The sequence below is a fragment of the Trypanosoma cruzi genome, genomic scaffold, assembly GCF_000209065.1.
Source record: "Trypanosoma cruzi strain CL Brener 1047053516589 genomic scaffold, whole genome shotgun sequence".
Lineage (NCBI taxonomy): Eukaryota > Euglenozoa > Kinetoplastea > Trypanosomatida > Trypanosomatidae > Trypanosoma > Trypanosoma cruzi.
Genome location: NW_001849517.1, coordinates 118,544 through 143,380, shown reverse-complemented (window position 1 = coordinate 143,380; position 24,837 = coordinate 118,544). Strand labels below are relative to the sequence as shown.

At 53.7% G+C, this 24,837-nt stretch overlaps 9 protein-coding genes across 9 annotated transcripts, besides 37 other annotated features; 8 read left to right on the top strand and 1 right to left on the bottom strand.

Moving 5' to 3' along the window:
• Positions 1-13,950: part of a sequence feature (heterozygous, Esmeraldo-like haplotype) that runs on past the window's edge.
• Tc00.1047053510055.110 (fructosamine kinase, putative) lies at positions 87-974 on the top strand (the record flags this gene model as incomplete). The annotated part of the gene is made up of 1 exon (XM_810544.1): positions 87-974. The coding sequence occupies one exon, from the start codon at positions 87-89 to the stop codon at positions 972-974; it is 888 nt and encodes a 295-aa protein (XP_815637.1).
• Positions 1,078-1,103: a microsatellite.
• Positions 1,258-1,282: a sequence feature (AT_rich).
• Positions 1,328-5,839, top strand: Tc00.1047053510055.100 (hypothetical protein, conserved; the record flags this gene model as incomplete). Its single annotated transcript, XM_810543.1, has 1 exon — positions 1,328-5,839. One exon carries the CDS (start codon positions 1,328-1,330, stop codon positions 5,837-5,839), a length of 4,512 nt encoding a protein of 1,503 aa, XP_815636.1.
• Positions 1,496-1,534: a microsatellite.
• Positions 2,449-2,473: a microsatellite.
• Positions 6,444-7,835, top strand: Tc00.1047053510055.80 (uncharacterized protein; the record flags this gene model as incomplete). The annotated part of the gene is made up of 1 exon (XM_810542.1): positions 6,444-7,835. One exon carries the CDS (start codon positions 6,444-6,446, stop codon positions 7,833-7,835), a length of 1,392 nt encoding a protein of 463 aa, XP_815635.1.
• Positions 7,907-7,984: a sequence feature (A-rich).
• Positions 8,146-8,178: a microsatellite.
• Positions 8,221-8,241: a microsatellite.
• Positions 8,362-10,779, top strand: Tc00.1047053510055.70 (hypothetical protein, conserved; the record flags this gene model as incomplete). The annotated part of the gene is made up of 1 exon (XM_810541.1): positions 8,362-10,779. One exon carries the CDS (start codon positions 8,362-8,364, stop codon positions 10,777-10,779), a length of 2,418 nt encoding a protein of 805 aa, XP_815634.1.
• Positions 11,037-11,069: a microsatellite.
• On the top strand, positions 11,522-13,123 carry Tc00.1047053510055.60 (hypothetical protein, conserved; the record flags this gene model as incomplete). The annotated part of the gene is made up of 1 exon (XM_810540.1): positions 11,522-13,123. The coding sequence occupies one exon, from the start codon at positions 11,522-11,524 to the stop codon at positions 13,121-13,123; it is 1,602 nt and encodes a 533-aa protein (XP_815633.1).
• Positions 11,573-11,604: a microsatellite.
• Positions 13,357-13,377: a microsatellite.
• Positions 13,399-13,562: a sequence feature (GA-rich).
• Positions 13,619-13,650: a sequence feature (AT_rich).
• Positions 13,681-13,703: a sequence feature (AT_rich).
• Positions 13,808-13,827: a microsatellite.
• Positions 13,856-13,896: a sequence feature (T-rich).
• Positions 13,917-13,941: a microsatellite.
• Positions 13,951-14,005: a sequence feature (areas merged during assembly that could not be assigned to a particular haplotype. This can correspond to areas where the two haplotypes were merged or to regions with more than two copies in the genome that were merged during assembly.).
• Positions 13,958-14,009: a sequence feature (CT-rich).
• Positions 14,006-14,255: a sequence feature (haploid, non-Esmeraldo-like haplotype).
• Positions 14,038-14,078: a microsatellite.
• Tc00.1047053510055.50 (hypothetical protein, conserved) lies at positions 14,233-17,160 on the top strand (the record flags this gene model as incomplete). The annotated part of the gene is made up of 1 exon (XM_810539.1): positions 14,233-17,160. The coding sequence occupies one exon, from the start codon at positions 14,233-14,235 to the stop codon at positions 17,158-17,160; it is 2,928 nt and encodes a 975-aa protein (XP_815632.1).
• Positions 14,256-20,203: a sequence feature (heterozygous, Esmeraldo-like haplotype).
• Positions 17,495-17,521: a microsatellite.
• Positions 17,609-17,665: a microsatellite.
• Positions 17,674-17,704: a microsatellite.
• Positions 17,790-17,827: a microsatellite.
• Positions 18,011-18,035: a microsatellite.
• Positions 18,135-18,164: a microsatellite.
• Positions 18,328-18,352: a microsatellite.
• Positions 18,364-18,404: a sequence feature (T-rich).
• Positions 18,414-18,448: a microsatellite.
• Positions 18,552-18,593: a microsatellite.
• Positions 18,859-18,883: a microsatellite.
• Positions 19,003-19,025: a microsatellite.
• Positions 20,204-21,956: a sequence feature (areas not merged during assembly with more than two copies in the genome that could not be assigned to a particular haplotype).
• On the top strand, positions 20,382-22,553 carry Tc00.1047053510055.30 (hypothetical protein, conserved; the record flags this gene model as incomplete). The annotated part of the gene is made up of 1 exon (XM_810538.1): positions 20,382-22,553. One exon carries the CDS (start codon positions 20,382-20,384, stop codon positions 22,551-22,553), a length of 2,172 nt encoding a protein of 723 aa, XP_815631.1.
• Positions 20,515-20,535: a sequence feature (GC_rich).
• Positions 21,957-24,837: a sequence feature (heterozygous, non-Esmeraldo-like haplotype).
• Positions 22,889-23,497, top strand: Tc00.1047053510055.20 (trans-sialidase, putative; the record flags this gene model as incomplete). The annotated part of the gene is made up of 1 exon (XM_810537.1): positions 22,889-23,497. One exon carries the CDS (start codon positions 22,889-22,891, stop codon positions 23,495-23,497), a length of 609 nt encoding a protein of 202 aa, XP_815630.1.
• Tc00.1047053510055.10 (trans-sialidase, putative) lies at positions 23,871-24,837 on the bottom strand (the record flags this gene model as incomplete). The annotated part of the gene is made up of 1 exon (XM_810536.1): positions 23,871-24,837. A coding segment is annotated over one exon (967 nt), but the record flags the coding sequence as incomplete, so codon positions are not given.

Below are 24,837 nucleotides of genomic sequence, written 5' to 3'. Positions count from 1 at the left end.
CGGCTGCGGCCGCCTTTATCCAACAAGGCCATCTTTTTGTCGTGTAAAGCGGCCAACGTCAGGGAGGGGATTACGCGGAGCTCATCATGCCGGAGCCTCTGGAGGAGACATTTTCGCGGGTTCTTTCAGCGAAAGTCGCACGTGCAAAACGTGTATTTGGCGGTGATATTAACGAGACATATCGGCTCGAGATGGAGAAGGACGATGTTGTGTACTTCTTGAAGCTGCAGCGTGGCACCACGGCAGACTTTTACGCGGCGGAGTCGCTGGGGCTGTCCCTTCTGTCCGATGTTGCTCGCACCCCGCGGGTGGTGCAGACGGGGGAGGTGAACGGGGATGCCTACCTCATCATGACATGGATTCATAGCTCTCCGTCAGCAATGCGGGGTGGGGTTCGACGTAACATGGCGGAGTTGGGTCGCATGGTTGCCATTGTGCATCGGCAGACAAGTCCGAATGGTCAGTTTGGCTCCTCCGTGGCGGTGCCATTGGCCGGCTGTAAGACGTCGGCCGGGTGGTCGAAGGACTGGGCAACGTATTATATCGACAGCCTCTTGACACCGCAGGTGGCTTTGGCGCGGAGAAAAGGCTATTGGAGTGACAGACGCGAGGCGATGTTTGTTGCCTTCAGCAAACGGTTTTGTGCCTTTTACGCTTCAAAGAAGAATGTGCAGCCGAGTCTTCTCCATGGTGATCTGTGGGGCGGAAATGTGATGTACGGAGAGACCGGGGAGCCGTATCTCATTGACCCATCGTCGTATTACGGCCACCGTGAGGTTGACATTGCCATGACGCGTCTCTTTGGAGGCTTTGGTAGTGAATTCTACACGGCGTACGAGGGGGAGATGCCACTGGAGGCGGGGCACGCGTCACGAGTGCCGTGGTACCAACTGTTACCATTGCTGTGCCACCTCAACCTCTTCGGAGAGGCATATGGGGGTTCTGTGGACAGCGCAATGGCTCATGTGTTGTGAATTGGTCTTTTTTTTTTTTTTTTTGCGTGCGTGAGTGTGAGTTGTTGCTGTGCGAAGGGTGATGTTGGGGCGGTAGAGAGAGAGAGGGAATGAAAGGGGTAGTTGTGTTTGTGTGTGTGTGTGTGTGTGCTTGCCTTTCGCGGTGGATGCCTGCTCAGTTGGCTGCTCTGCTCTTTCTGCTCGATTTTCTGCATTTCTTTGTCCAAAATTTGCGTCACGAAGGAGTTTATTGCAAGGGATTTTCGTTTGATTATTATAAAAACACAAACGTGAGTCAATAAGCAAATATATATATATTTTTTATTATTCAGCCCTACAGTGTGAGCAGAAAGGAGGTAAGTAAGGAAGGAAAGATGTCGGATGGATCTGCCAATACGTCACCACCGCTGCCGGCATTGAGGCATCGACGCCTTGTAACCGAATCGACATCGGAGATGAACAGCGGCAACTGGGCCAGCGAATCTGCAAGCAACCGTCCAATGTCGACTGCACAATCGCCGAATTCTCCCACTGTTGTCGCGACCACCACCGTCAACAGCACCACCACCACCACCACCACCGTTGCCGCTGCCGCTGCCGCCGCATCCGCCGAGGCGCGTGCGCTTTTGGAGTTTGGTGAGGGCTATCACCGTATCCTTGAGGAACTTGGGAATCCCGGCTACCACTCGATCAAGGCCCTCTTCTACGGCGAGGAAGGGCCGCCAGGGAACACGGTTCCCTCCATCACGGTCTCGTTTGAGCTGTTTGAGGCGGTGCAGAATCGCTTCGCCACGACGAAGGCGACACTGGAGCGCACGAAGGAGGATCTTCACACGCGTCATCAGCAGTACGCCCTTCTGGAGGGGCAGCATGAGCAGCTGCAGGGGTCATACAACCTGCTAGAGCAGCGGGCCAACGATCTGGAACGGAAGAACACGCAGCTGCTCCAAGACATTGCCAAGCAGGGCGTCATGTCGGAGCTGCTGCGGCAACAAGTCACTCGGATGAAGTCGGAGGCGGAGATGATCGAAGAAAAAATGGCCAAGCGAGACGAGGATCTGCAAGTGCTGCACAACCGCATCGCGGAAGGGCTGGTGTCGCTCTCACAGAAGGAGACGGTCATCGCAAACCTGCGACGGCAGCTTGGGTACGGTGGGCGCCTTAAGCGCGACGGCGTTTCCGGGAATTTGGGCGGTGAGTCCGATGAATACAGCCCGGAGGCTTTGAAGCGCATCGCGGAGGACGTCGAGGGTCGCTCAACCGAGGCAAGATTGCGTCTCTGCGTCGTGGAGCTCGAGGCGAAGGTCCGGAGTGTGATGGATGAGAGGAAGTACGTTATGGTGCGCCACACAATGTACCGCAACCACGTGCAAACCGTCACCGAGTCGTACGAGGCGCTCTGCATGTCAAGGGAGGATGCCATGGGGTCGCATGTGTGCGAGGCCCCGCCGAGTTTTGCTGTCATGGCGGAATCAACTGAGGACCGCATGATGCTCAACAACAACAACAACAACAACAACTTTATGAGGAGCTCCGCGTCGAGGCTGTCCCCGCACACGTCGAGCTTATCCGAGCGTCACGCAAGGAATTTATCCCCGCCGTTTCAAGAGTCGGATTCTGAGCGGCGCCGAAGCCAAGGCATCGCCAGCAAACGCAACAGTGTGACATCACGGGGGGCCTCCTATGAGCGCACGGCTATGTCCCCGATGACCGCCGAGCCGGACACCCAAACGCAGCGCTCGCCCCTCCGAAAAAATCGATTCTCGGTGGCATCGATGCGGCCTTCAAGTCTGGAAAAAAATGCAGACGACAAGGGGCGGGCATCCTCGCTGTCGTACATGAAAAGTGTCAGCCCCGCCTCCAAGGCAAAGGAAGGTACGCGCCCAAGGGAATCCAGAACGAAACGCAAGCTGCATTCAGCAACGACGGGGTCAATGGATCACTCTGGCGCATCCTTACCGCTAGTTATCCAGCACGGCGAATCACAAGGACAGAAGAGTCCCAATGATTACACCAACAGGGGCGACAACACCGCCTCACCACCCAACAAAATAAAAAAAAGAACTAAAAATGCCGGAGCGCGGGACCAGGGGACACAGACAGAGTGGCATGCGGGAAAGAGGCCGGTCAACAACCTGCAATTGTCGTCGCACCCATCGAGTGCTGGGCGACACAACACAACAGGCTCCCATAGTCTAAACCCGCAATCCCCCTCGCTCAGCCTTTTGGCTGCAGCGCAATCCGTTGATTTATCGTTCACCGGGAATTCTGCGTCCGATAAGGCCTGGGAAAGAGCTGGATTCGCACCGAGAGACAGTGCCTCCACTGGACCATTTGGCTCTATGCTTCCAGTATTCGAGCAGCAGTTCCGCGAACAAGGCGAGGAATCCAAAAATGGATCCTCCATAAGAGCTGTTTCTGAAGAACGCGCCCATGCGGGACGAGCGACGCAAGATAGGAGCGAAATGTCTGAGAGAACCAAGTCTGCCACTAGACGAATTGTACGATCTCTTGCCGCGAATTACGGGGAATTGCACGCGGCGCTAGTCGACCTTCATGAGTTTCTTTTTCCTTTAAAGGGGAACGAACAACAAGGCGGGACGAAGCCGATTCCATTTTACCTGGATGAGAACAATGCGGATGCGGCAACGCAAGCGGAGTACTTGTCAACTGTTGTAGCGGCCGACTCCCGTGTGCTCTTACATATACTGAACCGCTCACAGCGGAATTTGTCAGGTCCAGGCGGTCTGCACCCATCCCCTAAGAGGGTGCCGCGTGGAGGCCTCCAGAGGGTTCTTTCTGGACAGCCTTCAGAAACATCCTCCAGCCCTAATGAAAAACCCGTTGGAATTGCGCGAACAGGCAGATTTCCCCTTAACGGCGCGTTTGATTTGCGACCAGCGGACGTGGATGGGGCGGGAAAGACACCGTCACGAAGGCCGGAGATTGCGGAAACCACAGGCGGCACCAACAGTGTCAGTGCTTCAGGGAAGATTCACGCGGCAGACAAACTCGATACGTCGCTGGTGGCGGACAGCCCGGGGGTTTTGAGCCCTGCAAAGAGGCTCAGCGAGTCTAGGAGAACAGTAACCACTGGAAATGTTTCCCCGCTGCTGAGTGGAGAACTCACGGGCGCAGGTGAAAATGAAGCTCGAAGGAGCGGAAAAGGCGGTCGTATCAGTGCCGGTGAAAGAACTACGTCAGGGAATTTGTCTCGTGTCAGCCAAAGTCTGAATTCTGGTGGTGTTTCGCGTGTGGACAACAGGGGGTCCGTGTCGCAGAGGCTGCAAGAAGACGGAGGCGCTTCTTTGATCGCATCCGCTTCCAGGCCTTCCAACTCTACTTATAAGAAGAAGGGCAACAACTTACTTCCCACACATACCTCTCGAAACGACAAACGGGGAGATGCCGAACGGCATCCACCTCAGTTATCTACAGGAGAAGAAAATGCCGGCGCAGAGCAACGCGGTCATTTCAGACACTCCTCTTCTCTAGTGAAGGATTCTGAGGCGTTAGTGGGGAAACAGAAGGATCCACAAACGACTTCTCAAACGAAGAAAACAACACCTTTTCTGTCCCTTCCCGAACTCCCGATTAGGGGCGGCGATGATGAGGGGTCGAAAGGACAGGCGATAAACCAGGAGGGCGTCACTGCCACTGCAGATCCTGGTTTGGGTGCGGGTGCCGGCACCATTGGGAGCAAGAGCGCACCAGTTTTGCCATCTCTTTCCACGAGGCAGAGAAACATGACTAGCCGTGGGGCAGATCGTGGGCGACAGGGGTCAAAACGTTTGGTGTGGAATGCGGCTGTGGTTCGCTTTGACTTCTCCAAGTTGTTTGGCCCAACAATGGGGGGACAGGCACCTTCACATTATTCACCAGGCCGGCAACAGTCCTCTCGTTCTTTCATACCTGCCAGATCACCCAAGGAAACGGTTTTTCGCAGAGCGTTGAACAATAAAGGGCTCACTGGGAGAAGACAATTCTCAGCTCACTACGGCGCCACCCCCGGTATTGCCTTTGATACAGATAAGGGGACTGGCTTTGCGAATGCATTTTCGCCCGCTCCGTCAAACTATTTGCTTCCGGGGTTTTGTTTTTCGCCATATATGCACCCCACCGCTTCCATACCTTCAAAAAATAAAGCGGAAGGTCAATTTAATGATTTAGTCCTCGGTGGTACAACTATGTTTACGCCCTCGAGTACGGAGCGGTTGCGAAGTCTATCACATTCACCCTCACCAATGCGCTCACGCTGGCCCCAAGACCCTGTAATGGAGACGAGGAAGACAAATCCGAGTGATTTTGCCGTTACTGATCATTGGCTTGGTGAACTGCCTAGTTACGGTAAAAACGTCGCGCATCAGCCGCCAGCTGCGGGTTTTGCCAGCAGAGTTGACATATGTACACAGGAACCCCCCTATTGGAATAACTTTTATTCAAACGAACAAGTCTTGGTTCAAATTTTGCATCGGGACCCCGGGTTCTGGCGGCTTATACGTGACAGTCAGGGGCGAGCGCGCCAACCACCAAAAACTTTTTCTTGTTGGATGCGGCGGAGACTTTTTAGAGGCCGACAATTGCGATTCTTATTGGGATTGCAGCATCCACGAGTTCATCCCCTATGTATGCCATTACGCCCATTCAACTACCAGTCTCTTGTAAGGCCGTCAGATCTTTACATCGGTAGCTCAAGGAAATTCAAACTGGCGCCACATGTGCTAGGGAGACAATGGTATGCGAAACGGAGACCCCGTTTCACGAGCCTGGTGAAGCGGGTTCACCCATTTCCCAGGAAAAATATTGAGCCGCAGAAGGAGTTTGTGCCCTTGTTAATTCGAGGTCTGACTCTGAGGCCTCTGCCAGCGAAAAAGAGAGAGCATTAAAAGATTCTCTTTCTCTAAACACACACACACAAAACACATGCATTTCTTTGCCTGGCGCTTAAAGGGGAGTTGGCATTGAGAAGACGAAAATGTATATATATATATTTTCTCTCCCTCTCTGATTTTTTGAGCGACTTTCGTCAACAACAACAAAATGAACAAAAGCAGCAACAAAAGTGAAGATGAAGCACATCTCAGATGTATACTGAAGAAGAAAGAGCCGAATCATGGCAGTGGAGTTTGGGCTGCATTTTACCGGATTTAAAGTCGTCCTTGAGTTTACTGTTCCGTTTCTTCTTTTTTCTTTTTCATATGTGTTTCTGTCTTTTTGTGTCTGTCTCGTTCTTTGTGGTGTTTCTCTCCATTGCTGTTGTTTGAATGCCTCTCGCTGGCACCAAAGGCCGATGCTTTTTTTTCTTCTTCTTCTTTTAATTTCTGATTGTAACGCTGCGCATGGGTGTTGAGGGCGCGGTCCGTTTTTCCGCTCGTTGTCGCCGGGGACAACTTGTACGGGGCTGCTCGTGTGTGTATTGCCTTTTTTTTTTCTTGTGTGTGTGTGGGGCGAGACCGTAACTTCAGCCAACCAGCAGGGAGGGAAAGGGTCATGGCGGTGACGCAGCACGATGGTGCGGCTGCTTCTACGCGGCCCGCCACCTCTTTGCGGGTTTTGGAGCTTAGCGATGAATTTGTGAAGCTCCTCGGCGTGGAGCGCGATGCTGCAGAGTCCCTTCAGATTGTCTTTGCGGCGCGGTGCAGGCAACTGCTGCCCGTTCGAAGGGGCACGCACGACGACCGTAACAAGGGGACGAATGAGAAGTTTTCGACACGTGTTGCCTCGCGTGTAGTGCTACTGACAGGTAGCGGCACGCTTTTTGTGCTGAAGAATCGTCTTGCCAACGGCTGTCGGATGATGGAGCGCCTGGAGTTTGGTGCGCATCTTCATCCACACGATAGGCAGGCAAGGAGGAGAGGGCAGATGACACGCCGGCAACGCAAAACACACAGCGACGAGGATGAGGATGATGAGGCATTTCATTTTTTCGGATACGGTTCCACGCACAGGGGATGGCCGTTGGTGCGCATAGACGTCAATGTGGATGAGAAGCCTATTAGGGGGATGCAGTCCATCTGCATCACGGGCTGGGCACACAGATCAAGGAAATGGGTCCCGCAAACAGCAGGGCCTTTTTCTCCTGGTGCCGGTCAAACCGTAAGGAGCCCGAAGACTGGCTCCTCTGCTACCGCTGCTGCTGCTGTTGGTGGTGGGGCAACGTCATTATCGAGCCCGTCGTCTTTGGCGAGACGACATGAAAGGGAAGGAAAGGGGAAGAATAGTTGCAACACGATGAAGGTGCGTTTTGTGTTGGCACTGCAGTTCTACGCCACGTTGGGTTTGTTGGGGAGCGTCCTGGCACTGAAGATTAAGCAGATCGCGACCCACTTTGGGCGCCTTGGAATCATGACATTCACTCTCAACCACTTCAGTCAGTCGTTGCATCACGCACGACAAAACATGGCGCTTTTTGCTGCGGAGTCACTGTCATCATTGCCAACCCCTCCCCCACGTGGTGGTGGCTCATTCGCCTTCTTGCTATCGCTGCGGCATTTATTTCGGCTCCGTCATTTGGTGCAGTGGGTGAAGAAACGGAAGCTGCACCGCCGAATAAGTCTGAAGGACGTGGTCTGCAACGGCATTCCGATGCCTCCCACCATGACGGTGTATGAAAATGAAGACGGGGAAGAAAAAGATGCTTCCTTGCGTTCTTCGTCGTCATCTGTCAGTTCTTCCTTGTCTTCATCGGAATTGGCGGCGATGTACACGACGGACGAAGAGGCTGAGCGGGAGGCGGGGTTGGCTGAGCTGGAGGACCGTTGTTTCTCCACAGACAACACACTGCTGGACGATGACATCTTCAACGCTCGAATTATAGGGTTGCTTGACGATATTACACGAGTGGAGGGTATTTTGATGGCCCAGCGGCTGCAAGGGCAATAGACACCTCCTTAACGAGGAATGGAAACAAGACTGTCAGTCATTAACGATGAACAATGCTGTTAATTTTGAACTTTTCTTTCCTTAAGTTTTTTTTTTTTTCTTCTTTCATTTTACCTCTCATTTTATTTATTTATTTGCATTGTTGTTTTGCCATTTAATTCATTTGAATGTGAATTCCTCTCTGCACACTCTTATTATTATTTTCTTATTGAGAATGACTTCTCTCTCATCATTAATGATGATAATTTCTCTCTTTTGCACCTTACCTCTTCTTATGTGTACTGCAGGTATAACGGAAGAGAATAAAGGCGTGTTTGTGTGTGTGTGTGTGTGTGTGTGTGTGCTTGTATAGAGTGACGCCCGCCGCAGAGCCGTTTCAGCCTGTCATACATACATACATACATACGGTATATACTTATACGAATATATATTTATTTAAGATATTCTCCCGTGTGTATTTGTCTCTCGAGAGGGGAGGGGAGAAGGACGTGCCGCGCGTACATAAATAAATATTTATTTCTGCCGCATGGAAGTGGATGACATTTATCGCGACGGGGAGTCGACGGCGGATCTCTCGCAGCTCCAGGGCCGTCCTTCCCTGCGACTGGCGTCGTTACCGAGCACACCGCCCCCACCGACGCCGCTGAAGTACCGCGACACCAACACTCTGGGGAATTCTAAACAATGGCGGTCTCTGCACTGTCGTCGTGGCTTGGTGGCCACTGCACGGACTGCACGGACAGCACCGACATCGCCAACGCGCTCACGTCCTCGAGCGGCAGTCGTGCGGAGGCCGCTCACGCCGACTTTTTCCGCCATTCCGCCGCTCCACCGCCCCGTCATGACGGAAGCGGACGAAGATCATGTCAACAGCAACAGCAGCAGCCGTTTCTCTCTGGTTTGTGACGTTCCTGTTGCGGGTGGCACCAACGAGAGAAGAGTGAGCGCTGGCGACGGGGAAGGAGGAGACGGAGGAAACGAGGAGGAAGAGGAGAGTTTGGCTCAGAGCAGTCGATGGGTCTCGTTCTCTTTCGCCAGCGCTCTCACCTCGCGACGACAGTCCGAAAGTCGCCCATCGTCACCGTCACCGCAACCGCGGGCGGCAATCATTCCGTCAAATTTCCCAAATCTTCACCTTTCCGAGGACGAGTACAACTTGGCGGAGGGTGTGGACGCTACCACGCGCTGCAGCCCAACAACAACGACACCGTTGCTGTCCTTGGGACGGCCGCCGGTTGTTTTCAACGACACATCTGAGGAAGCCCGAGAGAACAAGGAGGAAGACGGTGATGGTGGGGAGGGCAGACCGATCAAAAAGGGAAGAGAAAGCCTGCTTTTGACCTCCGCCCCCTTCTCACACACAGCAGAAGTTAACCATTTTCTTCCTACTGCTACTGCTGGCGCTATGACTTTCCCTATTGGAGTGGAGGGGCTGCCAACACGTCAAAGTCGTGGAAAACGTGAGCGGTCGGCTTTATCGTCGCCATTAACGACGTCCTTTGTTTTATGCGGCACAGATTCTTCATTTGAGGGTGCTGCTGAATCTGCGACAATTTCATTGGGAGGGCGGGAGGGCGATGTGGTGGATAAAGCGATGTGGCCAAACACGGACTCTCATCTGCCGCGGGCCCGGCGTCTTGTGGAGACAACAAATCTTGAGGAAAGCGTTGAGCGCAGCATTTTGAGCGTTGCGTCTACCGCCACCATGCGGCAGCCAATACCAACGGTCGAGGGCGGAGGGTCGCTGGTTCTTGTGGACGGTCCCACTCCAACCCCGTGGCGCGGACGCCTCGCTCCTGTTGTTACTGCAACCACCGAAAATAAGCCCTGCGGTTCGATGGTGCTCGACGTCCGCTGCAGTGATGCCGCTGTTGCCCCCGTGGCGCTTTTTGCCGACGCACTCGCGGGTTGCAGTGACGGCGGAAGTGCGCAGAAGGGCGAGAGGAGCGAAAATGACGATAATGAACGTGCTGTTTCGCATGATTCCAAGTGCTGCAATGCGACGGGCATGGCGGCGTGTGAGGAGAAGGATGTGACACGGATGGAAAACACGGTGGGCGACGGCTGCGGCGTGGTTGACGACGAGCGTTTGGCGATGCCGAACTCAATTGTGCGCCCAAGTGAGGAATTGAAGGCGTTGATCGAATCCGCAAGAGAGGAGGTGCGCCGTGCGAGCAAACGGATTCTTGCCGCTCTTCATGCCCACCGCTGCGCATCGTGCGATAAGAGTGATTGCGTCCAAAGCAACGGCAAGGGCAGCGCCAGCGGTGTTGCCGACGACGACTGCACTTGGGTTGGCGACTCGCCGCAATTGGCGTTTGGTCGATCATTGACCGGGCCGAGCGGCGATGGGGCCGGCAGCCCGTGGATATCGAAAGACACTGTGGTGCTGCGACGCAATCTGGCGGCGCGTGCGGGCTGTATTCTACGCCGTTTGCGTGGCTACGACCCCACCGATGTGGGGATTCTCTCACTCGCTGTAGTGATCCGCGTGGTGCGGCTGGTGCTGTTTAACGATGCCACGGCGGACGCACTGCCGGTCTGTCGCAGCGAGGGGTCGGCAAATCTCTTGTGGGGTCTCGCCTCGCCTTCTTCGGTGTGCAGTGGTACGCCGGAAAGGAAAAGGACGCGACAAGAGGTTTGTGCCGCAGAGGAGAGCGCAATGGAGTTGTGCATGAGTCTCTGGCGTTGCTTTCGTGAGCACTTTGGGGAGCGCCACGCGGCAAAGCGCTTTGGCATCTGTGGCGATGTGGACGCAGAAAACAGTGGGGAGGACAACAGCTGCGGCGGCAGCCAAAGCCCCTCACACGCATTCGCGACATGCTTCCCGCGCGTGCGACAGCAGTTGGGTCTACCGGGGCAGCCGCTACCGCCATCACCGCCCCTATTAGACACCCGCATTGACTACAATTTATTTGCCGCCAGTCTCGCCGAGTTGAATTAGAGGGAATTAGAAAGAAGAGCGGGCCCTTCTCCCTACTTTTAAAGAAACAACAAGAAAAAATTGCGTGCATGCGTGCGTACATAAGTGTATATATATATATTTGTACCTGCAGCTTTTTGTGGGGGCCTGAGTGGGTTGTAGCATGCACGGAGAGGAAAAGAAACCCATCCACATAAGAGGGACAAGTTCTCTCATTTTTTTTTTCTTTTTTTTTCTTCCCCATTGAAGTTTGATGTGATGCCGGGTCGGTGGTGGTGAAAAAAAAAAAAAAAAAGGAAAGAAAAAAAAAAGATGCATAAAAACCAATTTTTTTTTTTAGATTTTGATGATATTTTTGATTTTGGCCTTGTGAGTGCATGCATACGTTGTCTCAGTCATTATTTTTAGATTATACATGTGTTGCACGCCTAAAAGAATTTTTTTTTTTTTTTTCTGTGTGCGAAGAACTCCACGACGTTCATGCCTGCTTTGACGACTGGATTTGCTGCGATCTATGCATGGGAATTTGTTGCTTTGCCTGCCTCCTGCATAACTGGCCGCATTTTCATTCTTCCTTCAACACCCACTGGGAAAGGGACACACACACACACAGAGAGAGTGTGTGTCAGTGTGTTTGTGGGTGGGAGAGGGAGTGGTTGGTGGAGTGGAGGACTCTCATGATATTCGCACCGCGATTAGAGACATAACTTTCTCCCTCTCTTTATCCCTATATATAAATATATATATGTGGTCAGATGGATAGATGTACTTCTCTGTGTGCAATTTGGGCATGCATGCACTCGGATGTTATGGGTTCTTTTTTTTTTTTTTTTTTCTTTTCTCTTTACATGGCCAGCCATTAGAGGGCCCTCGAATAAAAGGGGGAGGCGCTGCTGCGGTACAAACACACACGACACCGGCCGTATTGGAAACCACAGCCGATCCATTACACATACACACAGACACACTAATGAAAACAAGGCATGACATTCAGTTTTGTCTTGACGAGGAGAAGACAGAATTCAATCAGTACTGGTACTCGCCGAAAACCATCAATGTCCTCCTCGATGAGGTGCGCCATCACGCAACGGCATGTGCGTTCCTGTCGACCCCGTCACTGTACTTTACTTTGGTGGGTGAAAGGGATGAAGCGATGACGAATAAGGATGATGTCGACACGGACGGCACTGCGGCTGCTTTAGCGGCTGGGGGAACTGCGGCCTCGCTGATTACCAGCAGTCGTCTGTTTGAGTTTGACCGGCAGTGGGAAAAAGACCCGGGGTTTGTGCACTACGACTTTCACAAGCCGGATCATGTGCCGGTGCAGCACTTCGCTGCCTTTGACTACGTCTTGGCCGACCCACCGTTCATCACGGAGGATGTCTGGGCGGCGTACGTTCAGACCGCAAAGCTGCTCCTCCGGCCGGGCGGCAAGCTGCTGCTCACCACCGTGATGGAGAACCACACGATGCTGGAGAGCCTCCTGGACGCTCCGCTCTTCATCGCCCCGTTCCGTCCCTCCATCCCCCACCTGACGTACCAGTACGTCTGCTTCACAAACTACAAATTCACGCGGCTCGCACGGGTGAATTCCGAGTTACCGCCGGAGGACCCAAAAATTCTGGCGGCGACGCAGATGGCAAACGACTTACGGGAATCGGAGCGGGAGTTTACGGCGCAGATGCGGCAGCGGGACAGACAGGGTGAACAGCCGCTGCCAGCCGCACAGCGTCATGACGTGCCGAGTGCCATGATGGCAGACATTCCAGCATGCGACATGAAATGGGGATACGTCCCAGCGGGGTTGACGGTGTACGCGAATGGCAGCGAGACACCACCGGAAGAAACTGGGGACCAAGACTACGGCAGCGCCTATCGCGAGATTGAGTCGTTGCGGGGGATGCTGGATAAATTTAAGCGGCTCATTGATCTCTCGCAGAAACACCTTGATGCGTTGTCGAGGCTACAACAGAAATGCACCAAGCAGGATGGGAAAGGAGTGTCTGCCACAGATTTTGCCATGGTGGCAGCAAAGGAAGAGTTTACCACGACGATTGAGGAAATGCGGGGAGTGATCAAGAGCGTTGAGGCGAGTGAGGCGCGCCTGACCGCCGAGGGCGGCGAGACGGCGCTGAACCATATTGCTGCCATGAAGGAGTGCGTGGAGGCGTACGCGGCGCTGCCCCTTGAGAGACAGAAGCTAAATGAACTTGCGGCGGATGCCACACGCAAATACAAGTCTCCTGTGTTTAATAGAATGAAGGAGCTGCTGCAGCTGCTGAAGGAGATCAAGAAGCAGAACCAGAACCAGAAGCAGCAGGAGGGAACGTCCGCGATGGCCGCAGAGGAGGATTCCTCCAGTTGACCGATCCGACCGCTTCTTCCGCCCTCCCTCCAGCCTCATCTGCACTCATGCAACGCGCTTTTCACCGTACGCAAATGAGGAGACTTAGCCTGCAGCCCGTTTGCGTTATTTTTTTTGCACGGATTGTGAGTGTGGTGAGGGTGGAGAAGTGTCAAAGGCATGATGATTGTAGGGAAATGGAAGAACTGATGGAAAAGGAGCATTTACAAATATTACCCACACTTCTGTATGTCTATATATATATATATATATATGCCGTCTTAAAGCATTAATGATTATTTATATATTATTTTTATACTTCCTTTTCCCTTTTGTTTTTGTTTAATTGTTTATTTTTATTTTTTCCTCTTTGTTGTATCTGTCTCTCTCTCTCTTTGTGTGTGTGTGTCTGCCACTACACTTCCTTTCTTCTTCTTTTTCCTCATTTCTCTTTCTTTCTGTGCCGTTGTTTGAACGAGGAATATTATTTGTCAGTGTAGGACTTTTTTTGAGGACATATATTTATATTTATATTTATTTATAAAATTGGTTTCTTTTGGCATCCGCGGGCAATTTCCTTTTTTATTATTATTATATTTTTCGTCCCTTTCCTGCTGGCCTGTTCACGAGACAATTTGCCGTCATAAGTGTGGCTGTGTGACTGTGTGGGTGCGGGGTGACTGTGTTCGGCCCCCCTCCGCAGCATTTTTTTTTTTTTTTTTTTTGTGTGTGTGACGACTTGTGCCAGCAGCGAAAAACAAAAAAAAAAACAAAAAAACAAGAAAACAAGCAAACAGACGGGAAGGTTTGGCTTAAAAGAAAAAAAAAAAAAAAAAAAAGGGAGGGGGCGTCGGTAACAACAACAAGACGAAGAAGACCAAGAGGGAAAAGGAAGGAGAAGAAGAAGGGTGACGAGTGGACACTTTTGGCCGGCGAAAAAACAACAACAACAAAAAAGAAAAAGAAAAAAAAAAAAGAGTGCATCTTCTTTTTTCCCATTTGTAACGATCGTGTGTGACCGAGTGGCCCTTAAAAAAAAAAAAAAAAAGGAAGAAATTGACGCCTGTTGTCTTCACGATTTTTTTTTTTTTGTAATAATTGGGGAGTGTTCTTCGGTCTTTTGGGTGCTTATGTTTTCTTTGGAGTTTGCGAGCGGCCGCCCGCTTGGCAGTGCACCATATTACTCCCTCGTTGTCCGGGAGCCGTACATTGTCGGCAGGGATCGCAGCTCTGACATTGTGTTAGACCACGGCGACATTGTGACGAGGCATGCCTCGTTGACCGTGATGCGTGAGAGCCAGGCGCTGGAGCAGCAGCAGAAGCGGGTACTTCGTCACGGGGCAAATGGGAACGACGATGGCGTGAAGGAATTGGAGGAAAACAGCGGCGAAGTCGCGGGCAGTTTTCTCAACGACACGCGGGAGGAGACGAGTGACGTGGTGTCGCTGGGCCACCCCGAGATGGATGGGCTGCGCGACGGGAGGGGCGAGCACGGTTCCGAAGGCATCGACGAGGAGGAGGAGAAGAAGAGGGAGAAGCGGGCGGAGTTGTCGCCGGGCCAATTGCAGGGGAACGACCCACTTGTGCTGCGCTTAGTGAACCTCCGTGAGGGCGGTCACGTCCTGGCGAATGAGACGGAGGTGGAGGATCACCCGGTGTACCTCGCAGATGGCGCGCAGCTGCAGTTTGGCGCCCACATTCGTCTTCGTATCCGCTTTCGCCCACTTCTTGTGAGCATCGCTCGCAACGCCTTCAGTTCCGACCACGTGCGGGAGTTGGAGTTTATGTACTACCGCCTGGGCGCCACGTTAACAGGGCAGAGCGGACCCACGCCGCATCTTGACATGCCGCAGCCAATCAGCAAGCTACATTGTGTGGAGGCTATCAATGACGACCCGTTGTGCCTTATGGCGCTCGCAAGTGGCTACTCCATCGTGCAGCCCACGTATGTGTTTGAGTGGTTTGCCGCCCTCGCGCAGAGTGCCTCATCGCCGCTCACCGTTCTGCCACCACCAGTCCGCTTTGAGGTGCCGGTCCAATACCGTGGAGCAACGGCTGCACACGCGGCTTTTTATCTCCGGCCGGAATCAGACGTCTGCCCTTTCCCCTTGTACCCTATTCCAACCACAGCCACACGAAAGCGCTCACGTGACGCGTTGTTCAAAGGGAAGAGCTTCTGTTTTTTAACGAACGCGGTGGAACACCGTTACAAGGAGCCTGTGCAGACCTGCGGTGGAGAGGTGCTTCATTTGGAGGATATTGTGGTCATCAAGAAGGAGACGGCCGCGGCCACAGCGAAGAAGACAACGGCAACCACGACGACAGAAGGTGGCGATGCGGTTAATGAAGATCATGAGGTCCATTTTGCGGAGGACGACAACCCCACCACGAAAGAAAAGGAAGAGGAGGAGAGTACGGCAGCCATGCAGTACGTTGTGGTGGATGCGGAGACGGAGGCGGCGATGCGGCGTCAAGAGCACCACTCTTTAGATGGTCTCCGGAGGCTCCTAGACGACACCCATCGCACTGGCATTGCGGTTCCTATTATCGGCGAGCGAAGCCTCTTTCACGCGCTTCTCACCAATCGCTTCACCGCTTTTGAGGTTTCTTTGCCCGCCGCCACCGATGCCATTCAACCCGGCAATCAGCACCCAATTAACGGGGAAAACGTAGCAGCGGGTATCGAATACGCCGGCGGTGAGAGTGAGGTCCCTACAAGCGCGACGGGGTTGGAAGCGCGTGCCATCAACTTCTTGACAGACCCCACGAAGGGGGTGTTGCAACCGCGTCAACGGGGGGAGCTTCATGTCCGCACGCTCTCGCCAAGTCTGAACCGCAGAAGGGAATACGTAACGGATGACTTGACGAAATCCCAACGCCGTGGGCGAAGTCGACAATCGGCACCACGAGCGTTGCCGGCAGTCGATCTTTTTGAGGCGCTTCGTCACAGGGTGCGTGCGTTTGTTCTTAAAGAGGGGTCAAAGCTCCAGGAGAACCTGGCGGGTTCGTGGCGGAACCTTTTTGTTGACCCAGAGGTGCTGGAGCACGCGCACGCGTGTCAGAGCCATTCGGTGCGCTACCTGGAGAAAATGGAATATCTCCTGCCGGAGATTGGCGAGCACCCGCGCATCGCCAGTGATATGCGCCGCTGCCAGCGGGACTGTCACGAGATGTTGCGCACTGCGCAGGAGATTGTGGAGCTCGCCAAGTACGCCTCACAACGTTGCCAACACCCTGGCCGCCCACGTCGCATGTCTGCAAACGGCGCAATAGTCTATCCATCTGCAGGCCTCATGGGCGGCTGGATGCCAATACGTTCTTCGCCGTCGGATGCGGAGAAGCTGGACACAGAACTTCGTGAACCATCGCCTCTGTTGCGAGGCGGGAGGCAATGGATGTTTCAGCAAGGCGCCAATTCATTGCCCATCACGCCCCGGTCGAGCCGTGGAAAGGACGCTAAAAAATACCGAGCCCTGCTGGCAACCGACACCCGCGCTGCCCCCACCAACGACCGGGCCAGTAACCAGACGGATCTTTCCGCCCCGGCGCTTGACGCAGCGACACCCTGCGGCACGGAGAGTACACCGCGGCCAGCACCAGTGTTTTACCTGTCACGACGCCTCTCGAATATGGTTTCGCCCTCCACCATCCGTGCGCAAAATGCCGCGTGGCGCAGTCCGCGACCCACGTCTAGGCCGTCACAACGGGAGCCGCGGCAGCCAACAGAGACACGGGAGGAATTTCATGGCGTGTCACGGGACACAGCAACCGCACAGGCTTCATTGTCGAAGCGCACCCCCGTGACGCACCCAACGCCTCGCGGGGTTAAAAGCAGCAAAAAAACCGATGTACAAATGCCACCTTCTGCGCGTGTGCCTCTTTCGCAGGAGTACTCACTGCCGGTGCGACGAGGTTCACATGGCATTAGCCCTCTTCGGTGGCAGCACCTGCAGCGCACACCCCGGCCACGTCATCCACGCAGCGCACGTTGCGGATCGCCTGTGCTTGTCACGAAGTCTACTGGCCGCCGTCAGCATGTGCGGATGGAGAAGTCATGAGGTTTATGTGTTGGTGTTTTTACGCTTTTTATGAAGCGTTGCGTGGGGTGTGGGGGTGGTGGGGACAGAGAGGAATACCGGGTTTTTAGTCACGTGTGTATTGCACGTACGGGAGGGGAAGGGGATGATGACCACAAACGATGGGGAGGGCAGACACAAATTGAAGGGCAGCAAAACCCTGTGAAGGAGCAGGCACTCAAAAGGGCACACACACACACACACACGCAAAGTAGGAGAAGACGGAAGAAAGAGAAGGGGATGCAACTGTCATTTGTTTATGGCCGGCTTCAATTATGGCGAGCGATGCGTCTCTTTTTCAGTTGTTTTTTATTATTTCTTCTTCTTCTTCTTCTTCTTCTTCCTGTCTTTGATGGGTGGTAGCGCCTTGCCATGCAGACACGCCCCTCCTCTATTCCCACCGTTTTTATTTCTCCCTCTTCGGGTTTCCATACATGATGTATAAATACATACATATACATATATATAATGGGCATGTACTTACACAATGAATCCCAAAAACAAAAACAAAAAACAAAAACAAAAAATCATGCAAGGTGAAAGAAAGACGTCTTTTTTTTTTTTTTTTGTAAAGAAGAGCATGAGACCAAACAAACAAGAAAGAAAGTAAGAAAACAAAAACAAAAAAACAAAAACAAACAAACAAAAAAAAGCAAATGAATAAAAATAAGCTGTCAATTCTGCAACTTCCTCTTTTTTCTTTTTTCTTTTTCTTTAAATTTCCCCAAACCCGCCTTTTTTTTCTTTACTTTTTTCCTGCGATTGTGAGGGTGCGATTTGCAACAACGTGTGGTTTTTATTGGACTCACAAGGCGGGGAAGAGGGGCATCCGTTTTTTTTTTTTTTTTTTTTTTTTTGAAATGTACACTGAAGCTTACTTTTTATTCATCCATGGCCTGCGATGCACACATGCATGTAGACAACAGCACGACGAGGAGGAGATGGGGGAAATTTATAAAAAAAAAAAGAAAAAAAAAAGAAAAGAAGGGGGGTGGAAACGACATTGAGGTGAATGTAGACATCATACGTCGATTTATGTATGCGCGTGCATAAATGAATATATTTTTTTCTTTTAAACCAAAAAGAAAAAACAAAAAAAAAAAAGAAGTAAATATTGAACATATATATATACATACATATATCTACATCTATTATTATTATTATTATTATTGTTTGCTTACAAGCAAAAAAAAAAAAAAAGGAGAGGGAAAAAAAAGAAACAAAAACACACACAAAACAACAACAACAACAACAACAAAAACAACAACAAAATGGATGCGTTGAGACGTGAGTTAAAAACGTCGCGAGCACAAAATTGTTGCATCCGGCCTTTACACGATGCATTTACTTTCGTATTTGCCTCTCCACTTATATCTCTCTCTCTCTCTCTCTTTCTCTCTTTCTTCCTTTCTCTCCTTTTTTTTTTTCGTAGGGAAATCACCCCCCATTTAAACGTTAGTGGGAAGCTGTGATTGTATGTGATGTTAGCGTTTGTGGGCATATGTGTATATGCGTTTGTCTGTCGGAAGGGGAGACGGAGAGGAAGAGGCGTTGGGGTTTTTAGAAATCAGACATTTTTTTTTTTCTTTTTGTTGTTGTTCTTTCGTGCCGTTTCTGAACGCCGAAGAGGTGGCGGCGTTGGTGAGGAGTGGGAGGTTTCTGCCTGTTGACCAACACCACTTTTTTTTTTTTTTTTTTTTTTTTTCCTGGTTGCTTGCTTGATTTGGTTATATGTATATATATGTGGCTTTTTGGGTTTGGCTGGGGTCCTCAGACTTCTTTCCGTGAGCCTCGCGTGGGTTCAACATTTTTGCTTTTGCCGCCTTCTTTTTTTTTTTTTTTTTTTTCTGTTCTTGTCGTTGCTGTATTTACTTCAGTTTTATGGGTTTATGGGGGAAATGTTCTCTTCGGTGTGGGCTTCAGAGGGCAATATTGCCCGCCAGTGCGTTGAGCTCGTGCTGGTCTCCGCCATTGGTATACTGCTGTATTATGTCCCGCTGTTCTTTTTAAAGCGACAGCGTAATTCCCGAGCCTTGGTGGTGTTAGAGCCAACTGCCAGGGCTACTGCCGCAGGCATCGTCCTCTACTCGTGTTTTGGAATGGCTCAGCCGCATTTCCCAGGCATTCTTCAAACTTATCGGACAGGAACTCCCTCACCCGATGCACTTTATTTTCTTGCTGGTGTGGCTCTCGGCTACAGGCTCGTTTTACAAGTAAGCCACTACTTTGACGACACCGGCTTGAGTGCGACGACCACGGCGATGGTTGCACACAGCGTGGCAGAGGGAGCGGGATTGGGCCTTATTGTGAGCAGCCCGGGGTTCCCTGCCATCTTTCGTCACCAGTTGATTCATGGTGTCTCGGAAGGCATGCTGATGGCGATGGTGGCGCTGGAACGTTACGGGCTAAAACAGACGATGCGCTCAGCGTTACTAGGGCGTTTGGCGCAGGCGATAGCGTATTATGTAATTGCCATTTGCATGCCGTCGGTTTCCGGGGATGCGATACAAGTGGCAGAGGGCGTGGCACTTGGGTCAATGGCCGCAATGGTCTGGGGAGAGCTTGCGCAACCCGCCTACGACGCCCTGGGGAGCATAAGAACTCTCATCATCCTGCTCGCAACGGCAGGGGTGTGTCACCATACACTGGTTTAGGCGTTGCGAAGAAGAAAAAAAAAGCGAAAAGAAGCGTGAAAAAGTGTAATTCGCTCCCTGCATGCCGTTCTTTTTTTTTTTTTTTTATCTGATTGGGTCTGTTTGTTGGAAGCTCATTGGTGAAAGGCATGCGACCAGGTAGGGCCCAGTGGGTAACAGGGCGCCTTGTTCAGACCTCTGCCTCTTTATTTTTTACTTGTTTTTTTTTTGTTTCCAATTTTACCGTGCTGGAGCGTGGCGGGGCAGTTTCTTTTCCCATTTCGCTCGCCCCCGCTGCTCTCCACGAGGGGACTGCGGCGGCTGCGGGCCCGAGGGCTGCCGCTTTGCGACTCCACCACAGTCCCTGCTGTTGCAGATGGCTGTGCGAACAAATTCTTCAGCTGGTGTATGGGCGTGTGGGACCCCTCTCCGGAGCGGTGTGTTTGCTGAGCGCATTAGTCCCAACAGTTTTTCCTTTTTCTTTTTCCCATCTTTTCTTCTAGGCATAGTGGAAAGGCCTCATCCAGGCTCACATTCTCTTCTTTTTGCTCCTCGGCACTTCCTGGCGTCATGGATCGGCAGACGCGGGGGTGGACGAGAGAACGGCGGGGGCGCCAGCCGTCCCCAGGCTCTGCCGCGACACGGCTGATGGCGCGCGGTCTCGGCGACGGCTTTGCGGTTGGCAGCGTTGTTTTTGCACCAAGGCGGCGGCGCGCGGGGGCGCTCCATTACGCGCTGGCGGAGGTCACCGGTATTCAGGCCTGCGCCGGCACAGCAACGGTGGCCTTCGTGAACGCTGAGCCTGGTGTGGACGACGGGGCGGTTCCCCTGTACGTGTTGGTGCCGTGCCCGTGGCCTGATTTTGCGCGCGGCGGCGTCCGCTGCTCTTTCGCCGAGCGTGCTCTGCGTGCGGCGGCGCGGCATGAGCCGACCCTGTCCGACACAGCGCGTGGTCAACAGCTCTCGTGCGACAGCGATTGCGGCGGTGAGGTCGGGGATGGGCCGCCGCCCTCGGACACGGCAGCGCCGCCAACGCCACCGCAGACGCCTTCCTCGTCGCCCCCGCCGTCGTCAGGAGAGGCGGAGGACGAGGGCGAGCAGGGCACGATACGAGTCACGCATGCACCGCCGGAAAGCGTGGGTGCCTTCTTTGCTCGTGCGTTTCGTGCGGTGTGTCGAGCGATCCTCCGGCGTCCCGCGGACTGGCAACCCGCGGTGCAAGAGCATGTTGTGTTGTGCGTTTTCGATACCTACGATGCCCTGCGTCGCTTTAACGTGTACATGGCGTTCCGGGGCCACCGGCTTTATCTCATTGATGGTGTCTGTGCTCGTGCCGCGCCCGCCGCTGCCGGGGACGTGAGCTGGCTTTGTCTTCTTGCGGAAGACGTGCGGGACGAGCGCGCGGCGCTGGGTCTTCTCGGGGGCTGGCTGCCGCCCGGGCGGTGGAGGGAGGGAAGCGGCGCGCTGACGGTTGCGTCGGCGGTGTGGTTCACCGAGGATTGTGGAGATACGGACTGCGACGAGCGAAACGCAGAGGGGCTGTCGCGCGATGGCGGCGTCGATGCGGCAATGGGGAGGCTTCTGGGTGCTGTTGGCGGTGCCGGGGCTCTGATAACATGCCGGCTTTCCCGTGGCACCAAGGATGACGAGCTCATGGCGACTTCTTTGGCCGCCACCTGCCGACGCCGCGCGCCGCCGCGACAGAAACTGGGCGCCGCTGGGCCATTTCGGCGTCGGGACCCATCCATGGAGCTGCGCGTTCCCGCCAGCACGTGGCAAGTGGATCTGTTTCGTTTGCTCGTGGCGCGGGGTGGCGGGGAGGAGCCACTGCCGAGCGCCGCGCCCCTGCTGCCGCAGCTGCTTCAATCCATCGCCTTTGGGAACGTATTTGACGTATCGCTTTCCACCGCGCTCGCCTCTCTGCCCGGTGGGCTGCGGCAGCTGGACGGCATCAGAGAGAGGGTGGTGCGCAGCGGGGCCTTTTTTGGCGACGTTGCCTTTCCTGCTTTGGCGGCTGCGAGGGCTGTTCTGGCGGATGTGCTAGCGGCGCCCTTGGCGGAGCGCGCCTCGCGGCAGCGGCGCGTGGTTCTTGTCCTTCCTGGCGCCGGCGGCGCCCCCGACGACGCGGCGGCCTACCTGCATGCCGTCCAACGCTTTCTTCATCCGTGGCATCTCTTCACCCTGGCGGCGGAAAAAGGGCAGCGGCAGCCGTGCGTCGAAGCATTGCTGGACGGCCGCGCGTGGTTGGAAAATGGCGGCGTGTTGCTCTTGAACCCCGAGGAGCCGCTCGGCAGGCTGAGCCTTCTCCAGGAAGAAGCCGATGTTGTGATCACGTGCGGCAAGGCGTCCGCTGCTCTTGTCGCCGGGTGCTGCCGCGGCGCGCCGCACATTGCCCTCCACTCGGAGGTGGAGCTTGCGGAGGGCCCGGCGCACCGCTGGACGCTGTGGCGCGGTGCCGCGGGAGAGGCGGACGCCACGGATGCCGAGAGGGCTGTTTTGGCGGCGGCGGTCGCCGCGGGAGGGGAGGGCGCAGCACCCGTTCTTGCGACAGCCGCTGCCCTCCTGCACCGGCTTGGGCGGCCTATTGAGGGGAAGAGCGAGGCGGCAGAGGTGGTGGGAGGGGCTCGGCGATGGAGCGGGCAAGCTGCCGGCGATTGGGCGCACCTACGCCGGCTCGCCGTGGCGATCGCACTTTGCGGCTGCCGTCCGCCGGTGCCTTCTTTCTGCGAGGCGGCTCGATAGCGCAGAAAGAGAGACCGTCAGGCCTGCCGTTGCTTCCTTGCCTTCTATTCCCGCGGGCGTCGGAGGTGGCGCGGAGGAAGAGGCTGTAGAGAAAAAAAACAACAACGACGGTTTCCGCGCGTGGCCGCCACCAATGATGAACTGTCACAATTGCGTGCTGTCCCGCGGACGGTGCCCGGTGCTCTGAATCCTCTGCGACTTGTGTGTTCTCCTTCTCTTCTCACCACCCCCGCGGCAATCCCTCTGCAAAGAGACGGTCTTGCCGCTATTGATTTAGGTGCAATATAAATTCTAGAAACAACACTCGAAGGGCACACAGGTAGGCACCGAGTACGATGGGGAGGACAGTCGTCGGGGCCAGCAGGATGTTCTGGCTAACGCATTTCGTGCCGCTTCTTCTGGCGCTCCGCCCCAATGAGCCCGCGCACGCCCTGGCACCCGGATCGAGCCGAGTTGAGCTGTTTAAGCGGCAAAATTCGACGGTGCCATTTGAAGAGAACGGCGAAGTCCGACAGCGAGTTGTCCACTCGTTCCGCCTCCCCGCCCTTGTTAATGTGGATGGGGTGATGGTTGCCATTGCAGACGCTCGCTACGACACATCCAATGACAACTCCCTCATTGACACGGTGGTGAAGTACAGCGTGGACGATGGGGAGACGTGGGAGACCCAAATTGCCATCAAGAACAGTCGTGTATCGTCTGCTTCTCGTGTGGTGGATCCCACAGTGATTGTGAAGGGCAACAAGATTTACGTCCTGGTCGGAAGCTACAATAGTTCGAGAAGCTACTGGACGGCGCATGGTGCCAGGGTCAATTGCCCCGTATTGTCGGGGGAAGCCATGAGCCAGCAATGTTTCCCTCACGGGATTGTTGCTGTTGGCACGGGGCTGACGGTATTCGACCAGCGCCAGCAACAGCCGCGTCTTGCTGGGGCACAGTTGTAACGCCATGAGGTGTAGGGGCGCGTGCTGCCGTACGGCGTGCGAGCCATCGGATTTATTTGTGAAACCGTGAGAAAAGAAAAAAGTCGGGGCAAAAACAAAACAAAGAAACGTCCTCACCGCATTCCAACGCGGTCTCCTCGTGAACAAAAGCCAGTGATAAAAATAAAAAAAAAAAGAAAAGCCAAAAACAAATTCAACAAATTACTCATTCCCATGTGTTTGCACATCCGCCCAAAAGATTCGCAAATTTAAAAAATGTATTCCTGAAGATCATTTCTTTATTATGAGATCCCGCACACATACATTTACCGCAACAGTTAACACCCCAATTATTACTGCACCTACCTATGTAAGAAAACCCTCTCTCGCTACATCAAACAAAAGCAATCATCAGGAGCAGATGCAGCAGCAAAGCCCACGCACACAGGAAAACTCTTCCACCCGAAAAAGCCGAAAATGCACCGCCGTCAACAAAAGCGAAAAAATTACGGTAGACGCCACCGGCAAAAGGCATCGAAGGCGTACTTTTGTCACCACTTTCAAAGGGAGTTGAGGACGTACTGTTGGGGCCGCCGTCGTCGTCGTCGCTGCTGTCCAGGTTTCCTTCCGTGCCTATCAGGTCCTGGCTCAAGAACAAGGTCCTGATTTCCTTGGCATCCAGCTGGCGGTTGTAAAGAAGAACATTGGTTACCGTCACGTGGCTCATGGTTGGCATATCACTCCTTCCATACCCGCCAACGTAGAAGTGGGAAATGTCAGGCGTCCTCTCGTCTGGCACAACGGTCTGCCCTGAACCCTTCAGAAGTTCTCCATCAATGTACACGGAGCCGTTTCTATTCGCCATCGTAAGAACCACGTGGTACCTCTTACCCGTCTCCCACGATCCGGTCGGCGTCACCGGTGTTGATCCGTATATTGGCTGCCACTGGTGCTTCTCGTCGTACGAGAGCCCCAGGAGTTTTTTGCCACCAGAAGAGTCCAGGCTCGCACCCAGCAAAGGACTCGCGACGCTCGGAACCTCGTGAATCGTCACCGACGCCACCAGCGTGAACGCGTGGTTTGCAAAACGATACCGTTGATTCTGCCCCTGCTGGCTCACCGGCCAAAGCGCCCCTCCGCCAACCCCCGCAAACTTCAAACCGTTTGAAACTCTCTCCGCATTTGCCGTGCTTGCGTCCACGCAGCGGTACGCATCCTTCCACTTGGTCTTGTTGGCACTGTGGGACAAAAAGCCAACAAGACCAACCGTGGTGACAGCGGGACCACAACCACGCTCGGACGACGAAGCAGCAGAATCAGCAGGGGTGCAATTGCTGGACAGGTGGCTGTCCCACTTCTTC